Source organism: Chenopodium album, chromosome 12 (genome assembly GCF_948465745.1).
Source record: "Chenopodium album chromosome 12, dcCheAlbu1.1, whole genome shotgun sequence".
In the NCBI taxonomy this organism is placed as follows: Eukaryota; Viridiplantae; Streptophyta; class Magnoliopsida; order Caryophyllales; family Amaranthaceae; genus Chenopodium; species Chenopodium album.
The window spans coordinates 5,417,775-5,427,237 of NC_137845.1; the positions used below are offsets into that span (position 1 = coordinate 5,417,775).

Sequence of the window (9,463 nt, forward strand, 5' to 3'; positions counted from 1 at the left end):
TTTTATATATTAGATAGTTATCAATTTTTTTCATTATTATCAGTTTCTCTTACATTAAACAATCATGATTTTCAGCACAATTTAGGATTTTCACACTTTTGCTTACTTTTCCTCGTTAATGTTAAATTACCAATTACTCTGTATTACTTTGATAGTCTGATTGACCATTGTCACTACCGTTACTAGAGATACCAAAAGCCTATCCAACGCAAACATAATTAAATTCAGATATCAACTTGTTTAGACATAATAATTTAGCATGACTCAAATTAAAAGATAAATCCGACCGACTTAACTTCACCAAATTTGATATAGATATTCGAATTAACACCTCCAAACGTTACGAACTCGACGACTTTCGAATTGGACATGCCCAACATTTTTTTCCCCTCAAAATATTGCTCCACTTTCGATTTTATAAAGCCCAAATCAACCCCGACTTTCACCTCTTCCTCTCTTTCTCTGATCTTGCTCCGTTGTTAGCTCTTCCTCACTGTAGTTCCAGATCTCCGATTCCGCCCAGAAAATGGCGTCATTCTCTGTTTATCGAGTGAGTTCTCTCTCATTCTCTAGATCCACGACTAACATTTCTTTTACTTCATTTGTTGCTCAATTTGTATTGCAATTTTCATTACATTTCGATTTGATCTAATGTTGCGCTACCCAAAGCAAATATACCTAATTTGATCTGATTTTCGTTTAATCAAAATAAAGACGCCTAATTTGATCTGATTTCGCTGTTTCTGTGTTTTAATCGAGTGTGATTAACGTTGATTAGGGTTTAAAATAACATTCATCGTAGCTAAATCAATCATTATTCGCAATTTAATTGATGAATAATGCTTGCATTGTGGTACTGAATTATTGCATACGAGGAAGTTAATAAAAAGTTGTATGATTTGTGATTGATCATGAATTGATGTTATTTGGTTATGATTTGATTGTGTAGGACTCATGCCCATTAGTGAAGAACATACTGCTTCTCGATTCGGAAGGGAAGAGGGTAGCTGTTAAGTATTATTCGGATGAATGGTCTACGAATGCGGCGAAATTGGCCTATGAGAAATCCGTCTTTACTAAAACTCAGAAGACTAATGCTAGGACAGAAGGTAGCCTATCATTATATGATTAAAATTTTGCTATATTGATATGATGATGTGTTTGTTTCTCATACATTATTTTGAGGGCATCGAGTTTGACAGCTCATAAGTTATGTTTGGTTTGTATGATTTTGTTTGTGAACTTGTATGATCTGCAGTGCAGTTATGTTTAAAAGCTTCTCCAGCTCAAGATATTATTGATAGGGAATTTTGATTAAGTTATATACTGTTCTAGCCTTCTAGATAATGATGATAGAACATTAACAGGCCGTGTAATCAGATCTTGAGCGCGGGCCTTGGTGCATATTATAGGCAGTTAGTTTTATGCATCATGATATTGAACTGTTGTGGTAGACTGTGGATTACAAATGTGCTACAACATGGTAGTGATTACCTGCCATGAATATGTTTGCATGCTTGGCAAATACAGCCTAACTACACCAATAAGACATACAGAGTTTTATCTTAATCTAAAATAAAAAAACTTAACGTATCTTTGGGAATTTACTTGTTGATAATAGCCGAGGAGACTTTGTAGATTGGGGTTTAATTGGAACCATTTGTTGCTAGCTTATTAATTTGAAGTTTGTGCTCTTTATATCAGGGTTACAATGAATGTCAGTTTTTCAAGATTTTAAAAAGTACTACATAAGTTATAGGGACTCCATGTAACTCGTATAAGTTATATAACACTGTGTTTGTTTACTACTTAGGAGCATAGGAGGTGCCAAAATATACTGAAAATTTTACCAAGTTAATAGCTTAAAGTTTTGGTTTGGATTACGACTAATAAATGTCTGGGGCTCCTTATGACCTAGATTAAAGTTAATAGAATGCCACCAGAAGTTGGTTAATTTGTCCTCTGTGGAAACTCCTTATGATCTGTGGAGTCTTTGCTTTGAGCAATTTTTTTGGGTACCGACTTTTGCTCTTCTCTAATGGGAACAAAAGCCTTTAGATTAAATTTTCTGACTTCAAATTGATGAAAGAGAGAATCCAAGTTCCTGAAAATTCCTTTCCTTTCCCAGCGAATAGTCACTATTACAAGGTATAATGTCTATTTGTCACTTAGACTTAAGCTTGTGGAATCAAGACAGTTTTGAAATTAGGTATCTATTGTGATGTGTGAAAATTAACCTATTCTAACAAAGGGTGATGAAATTGGACAAATAAATTTGAAAAGGACAATTAATGTGTTAGAAGGAGTATATCTCTGTTATAGTGTTATATGTAGCTCCCCATGCATATATGTCTGGAAAAAGTAACTTGTCAGTTCGATGGCTGTTAAATCATGTTACGAATTTTCCTTGGAACTGCTACATACCATACTCTTGGTCTATCATTATCTTATATGGTCACTGATATATCATGATTGTCCAGCTGAAATAACTATGTTTGACAGCAACATCGTCATCTATAAGTTCATCCAGGACCTCCACTTCTTTGTAACTGGAGGTGATGATGAAAATGAACTTATTCTGGATGCTGTGCTTCAGGGTTTCTTTGATGCTGTTACCCTTTTACTGAGGTAGCTTTTTAAGAGCTAATGGATTTATTATCTATTTTTTATTTTTATTATTTTTATTGATGTTAAACTTATGCTTGTTTGCTATCTATATATGGTGTTGTTTGTGTCCAGGAACAAGGTTGACAAAAGTGAAGCACTTGAGAATTTGGATCTTATACTTCTATGCCTCGATGAGATAGTTGACAGAGGGTAATATATTGCCCAAGCACTTGATTATTATGTGATTTTTGTTTAGTAATATATGCTTTTGTTTTTTTGGATTTTATGTTGATATGTCTCTTTTCTTTCTGGAAATATCATTCTTGTGCTGCCAATATCCGTCCCAATATTTCTTCCATATGTACCAAAATATCTTAGATCTATGAATCTTCGTGTTGATGTTGAAGTAATTAACCTATACCAGGGCAGCTAAAGCTATACTGGCTGTCATCTTCACTTGCTAAGTTGGTGATATGGACATATGACTCTCTTGTAGTAGCTGCCCCGGAATGGTTAATAAACAGTACATTCTTAATGGCTGGTGCATTAGTTTTGTTTAAAGTGCTCTGAATGAAGCACCAGCAGCTTAAAAGTAGGAAACTAGGGATTATTTTTGTATGCATGGTAATGATGTGCCATTTACAGATTCTCTCAGTTTCTGGTTCATGGTTATCCCTTTTTTCTGTTGTTGCTCATCATGCTATATGGCTCTCTAATTCTCCAGAACAGTTTGGATTTTTTGGAATTCTTAGTATTAGTAGTATTGAGTATTGACATAATGGCATGTTTCTGGGAAGTTGTTACAAATTTAGGAATCAATATTAATTTGTAGCAGAATCATTTTCATTTTCTTGTGTCAAAATAGTAATAGCTTGATCAACTATTTATGATAGATACGTATAATCAAGTAAGCACATGTTTGTTGTATCTTCTTAGGCCTTGTTAGTTAGATGTTACTAGCCATGGGAATTCAAAATTCCATGGAAGAAGTGGGTTCACCAAAGGCTGTGGAGCTTCTAGTCCCACACCTATTTTCTAGTTTTGCCATTACAGTTGCTTAGGTTATGATGTAGGGGTAGGCCAGGCTTGTTGGCAAACAAAATGCTTACATGGCATACTAAGATCCCATGTCTCTGCATGTGTTTCCTTTGAAATTTGGAGCTGCCTTAGATGCACTCCTATAAATTGGACATTTAAACCTCTAAAAATGATTTATGTGTGTTCAGATTAGCTGAATAGCTTACATATTATAGTTTTTTTTTTTTTTTTTTTTTTTTTTTTTGGTTTTTTGTTGTTTTATTTTTTTGGTTTTTTGTTTTTTTTTTTTTTGGCTTGTTGTGGCTGGCTCGGGCTCAATCTTATATTTCCTAATGCAGGATGATTCTTGAGACTGATGGTAATGTCATTGCTAATAAAGTTGCAACCAGTAGCGTTGATCCTGCTGCACCCTTATCTGAGCAGGTGATGCTATTGAATTTTGTTATTTTTCTCTTTAGTAATTTGTCTCATTTAGACACCATTATCTTCCCTTTGCTTTTCATGTGCTTCTGTAGTTCTGTTTAGTATCTGAATGATGATTTTTCCCTCTGGATATGTATTAGAAATCAGTGAATTTCTAGACTATTCAATAATGTACCTGTGGGATATATGTACAGCATACACAGTTCATATATACATGTTGTTTTGATTGAAGACTGACAAAAAGCTTTCCTGTTAATCCGCAGACCATATCTCAAGCACTGGCTTTGGCTCGCGAACACTTGACAAGATCTCTTTTGAGCTAATAATCTATACAATGAATATATTGTCAGCCATTTACTCTATCTTGGATTCTTTGGCGATCCCCTGCTTCATGATGCCAAATTGTTGCGGTTTTTTGTTGTGAGGCTGACATTCTAGCTGATATGATCATTTAGCTTTGCTTAGCTCATTTAAGCACACTTTGTTGGAAGAGTTTATTTTCTTTAGCGAAACCTTTGAAACATTGATTTGCTAGCAAGAAGTATATTCGTTGATGTACCATTTTGTGTATAACTCGTTCAATATAAAAAATTATGTCCTGGTTACATTAATAACTTTGCACCTGGAGTCTTTTTTCTCAATAGTTTCTTACGCACAAATCCTATGCTGGAGGGGGCACATAGGCCGCCTTTACCAATATACTCGGTGATTTGATCGATCCAACTCCTTTCAACTACAATGTCTTCCGAATCTTCTCGTCGAATGGCATTGATATTTAAATTAAGGAATAAGGCCAATCAATTAACAGGATGCGTTAATGATTAAGTTTAATAGGACCTCTCTAATAGGCATTAATAGGCCACCAAAAAGAGGTACTACGTTAGTTTTTTTAGTTTTTACACTTGTGCGGCTTTGCCACCCCATTAGGTCATATCCCAAATGCCTCTACTTTTGGATATATGGCTTACTAGGGCAACATTCCCTCCGTATCTAAAAGTAACTACGGAGTGGTAAGCATCGTTTTTTATAGTTTTGTTGCATAGACAGAGTACATTGTTAGAGTACTTGGTGTATACTTTTAGAGGTAGAGCGAGTATATATTTTTGTAGTTTACGGATAGAAGAACTTGTTTTTTCAACTATGTTTTGAGGGTTTATTAATTATTATAGTAATCATTTACTGTATTAAATTCATGAGCTTTATACTAAAAACCTTTTTTCGTATTAATTTTATACATTAATACTAATTTTACTAGATCTTACTTGGGGCCTGTAAACTGAACTGAACTGAATTAATTAAAGCTAAACTAAATTGAGCTGAATCGAGCTGAAATGAATATTTTATGAGAGAAGAAAATTAGAAGCTAAACTGAACTGAAATTAAGCTGAAGTGAACAGACCCTTAATAAAACGTATATATATGACAAACACATATTCATTCGTGTAAAAGTATTAGACCTATGTTAAGTCGGCTCAAATTAAGAGAGATTTAGACCATATTATACAATCAAACCAAAACATCGTATTCATATGAAGATAACATATTATAAGAGCCAGTGCCCTGATTACCGAACCTCGTTTTCTTGGCAAACACGTACATAATCTAGCCGCAAGCAAATATGGCATTGACAACTACAATAGTTAAATAAAGATATTTAGTCTTTATTTACGTGGCCAAAGTAAGAAGCATTAATACACCGTAAGAGAAAAAGAGCAATGGACTGACACAAATAAAGAACAATGACGAACATTACTTAAGTTTTTGGTTCACCTAATTTACTCTTAAGAGACAAAGAACCACCTTTACATCACCTTCATAGCTTCATCTACAAGAAAAGTAACGTATATTGATTATTTTTTTAAAAGCTAGTTCTAGTTGGTATAACACTATAACTATAGATCTATCTAACGAAATATACTAATTGTAATTAAAGAACTTGTTTTATTTATCACTTGACAAGATTGACAAGACATAAATTTAACCATCAATTCAATATGTTTAGTTTTTTGAGTAATAAAAAAAAAAAAAAAAAATTAACTAGTAATTTATATGAGGTATTGTGATAGTATTGAGACTAGTCTAATAAGATCTCATATAATATATATATAGTATTTTTTCTTTAAGTATTAAGTCAAAAACCTTTAAAGAAATAAGTCAAATTATATGAGGTATTGTGGTACATATATGAATAATGTAAAATTTAAATTATATCAAGTCAAAAAAAAAAAAAAAAAAAAAAAGAAAGTAGACACACATGAAATGGAATTTTTAAAACCATTCATATACTTTTAAAACTTAAGGTTTATTTTTATTTTTTATAATAAGATTTCGACCTTATAAAAAAAGAAAGACATCAATATCACTTATTTAGTACTCCGTATTTTTAATCACAGCGATTACGCAATTTGTCAAATTATTTATTGTTGAGATGGACTCTTTCAATAAATATGGTGTAATGTCAAAACCATCACATAGCTCAAAGCATATGATAAATTAAACCAATACTCCACTTAATAATCACATTAGGTATTATTGAGTAAACAAAGAGAGACACTAAGAGTACAATGCATTGCATTTATTAAAATTAGCAGATTCCTCTTTTATTAGTAATAACTTTACTGTATGAAAATTGGTTGATGTCCATATCTTCTCCACCTCTATCTTGTCCAAAACTATAATCAAATGGTCGGTGGACTTTCCTTAAATATGTAATGTGTTGAGATCAATTATGTTTATGGCTAGCACGTTTTATGTTTTTTTGCATAAGACCTCAATAATTAATGATAATTTACTAACTTATTGAGTATTTAATTTGTATGCAGGACGTTACTTAAGTATACATATACATATTCATTATTTTGATACTCATTACTCCGTAATTGATAATTGCAATAAATAAATTTATAGTAAACGAGATTTGATTTCCAGTGTTGAATTTTAATTAAAAAAATAAGAATATGGCTATGTAAAACATTTTTCTAATAAGAATAATAATTAATTAAATAAGTGTTTTTTTTTTTTACGAGAATTAAGTAAGTTAACATCCATATTATTTACTTCATTTTATTGCACTAGGTAATTAACATCCATATAATTTACTTCTTATTTTGTTTTTTTAAAAGGCACATAATTTACTTCATATTATTGCATTTAAGAAGATTCTTTGGCCTCTTTACGGTGGATGTAGAGAATTATTCCAATAATTGTCTTTTTGTTCTTTTGGCTGAAAATTCCGGGACTTTTTTAGATTCTTTTTGCTCACACTAACTATTTACATGTCAACGTTATAACACCTAGTTGATAGTTGATACTCAATTTTGTGTCACTAGGCTGATATTTAAAGATTGCTGTTTCAATCGCCAATAAAGCCAACTTAAAAAAAAAAAAATTAAATTTTCACAGTTGCATTTAAATGATAGGTGGGTCAGATTGAGTTCAAATTTTAAACCAACTTTATATATAAAGACAATTATGACTATAAAATTTGATCTCTAATCATGTACCTCTCAAGAACTTAATCAAATTAGATAGTTGAAATTCACATTGAATTTTCTTAGTAATATATAAAATCATACTTTGCTATTGCCAAGCGCTTGTAGTGCAATCTAATTATTTATTATTTCTAATCTGATCTAATTTGATTTGAATATCTTGAAAGCTGTCTAATATAATAACAGATTTTGAAATAAGGTAAAATACCCAATATACTTCATATTTTTATGATAGAAGCATAGAATGAGTTTTTAGTTGGACTAGTAACCAAAGAAAACCAAGTGCAGTGATCTACCGAACTTAACTACTTCTTCTGTTCCAATATTATTATAACAATTGAACTTTTTAAATTAAATAAAAAATAAGAAAAGATTTTTGCACTATTCATCATTCTTGATTGACCATATAATATGATTTATACGTTAAATCAAAACATAGGCATGTGAGATCTTGTTAAATTTGTTTTATAAATACTTTGACAATATCAACTTTTTATAATTTTTACTATTGTACAATTATAGATATTTAACATACCACCTCCATTAATTTTTAGTTGCAACAGTGGAATGTTTTATGTCTTACAAATAATATCTCATTGTTGTAACTAAAAGTTAACGGATGTAGTAAAAAATATGTTTTGGATTGCGTTATTTTATCCTTATTGCAATATTATTGAAAAGGAGAAAATATTGCCAAATTTGTAATTAATATATATATATATATATATATATATATATATATATATATATATATATATATATATATATATATATATATATATATATATATATCCACGCATAATCAGATCACTCAATGTTTTCTTTCAAAAAAAAAAAAAAAAAAAAAAAAAATCACTCAATGTTGATTTTCACGGCAATAAACTGTTTCTTATAGAGTCTATATATTAGGAACTAGTCTTCTCTTTATCCTTTGTCAAAAAAAAAAAAAAAAAAGAAAAAAAGAGTTGTCCGTATTAATTCAGATATTAATTAGTCAAGTTAAAAATGCACATGTTTAATAACACTAAGCAACAAAATAAATCATGATATGTTTTCCTTTTTTTTCCTTTCTTTTTTTTTTTTTTTAATAAAATCATGATATGTTGATATGGCTTCCTGATCAAAATTTAGTAGAAGACAATTCAGAGTGGGAAGCCTCAACGTGGAGCCCACTCATTAAAATCAAAGAATTGGAGACTTGGAGTATTTCAGATTTTGTAGTGAGAATGACTACATTGAGGTTGCCATACGAGGAATTTGTAATTACTGTTGAATTTGTGTATCGTTTTCCATTTCTAATTAAGCGCATTGAATTTACGAAGTAGAGTACTATTTATTTAATTCTCTTTAATACATGGAGAACAGAATCATTGAATTTTTTTATAAACTAGGGAAGCCTACGCACGTGATGCGTGCGATACAGCTAGTCATCATAGGGGAGTTATAAATTCGAACCTCAAAGTTTACGTACTTTGAGTTTCTGTTGAATTAAACTTGTCTTAGGTCGATCAATAAGAGATTATATCTTAATTTATTTAATTGTAGAAACATGTTTTGTGTTATGATTATTTATTTTGAAAATGATCATATATATTATAACTCGCTAATGTCACGTATTACTATATAAAAAGGCAATCAAAGCTATTGCATCATTCTATGGCTACAATAGGAGTGTTATGGAGAGGACAAAACCCTCATTGAACACCCTGGCACAAAAGCTATGTGAATTAGTATATTTACCTGCAATTAGATAGTCTTTGGACCATATAATGGAGGAGATAGCATTTATGAGCTACGAGTATTTAACTGATGATGTATGAGTACATCTTAACTCTTTCCTATAATCATAAACTATAAGCTTTTCCTAGGTTAAAAATCGAGACAATGACATAGTAATTAAAGCA

At 31.0% G+C, this 9,463-nt stretch overlaps 1 protein-coding gene across 1 annotated transcript; it reads left to right on the plus strand.

The window, feature by feature from the left end:
- The first annotated feature begins 392 nt into the window (after nt 1–392).
- Nucleotides 393–4,709, plus strand: LOC145570139 (coatomer subunit zeta-3-like). Its single transcript, XM_081629147.1, has 6 exons — nt 393–550; nt 950–1,109; nt 2,481–2,628; nt 2,740–2,817; nt 3,984–4,068; nt 4,332–4,709. Exons 1-6 carry the CDS (start codon nt 527–529, stop codon nt 4,389–4,391), a joined length of 555 nt encoding a protein of 184 aa, XP_081485273.1. The 5' UTR covers nt 393–526; the 3' UTR covers nt 4,392–4,709.
- The last annotated feature ends 4,754 nt before the right edge of the window (nt 4,710–9,463 follow it).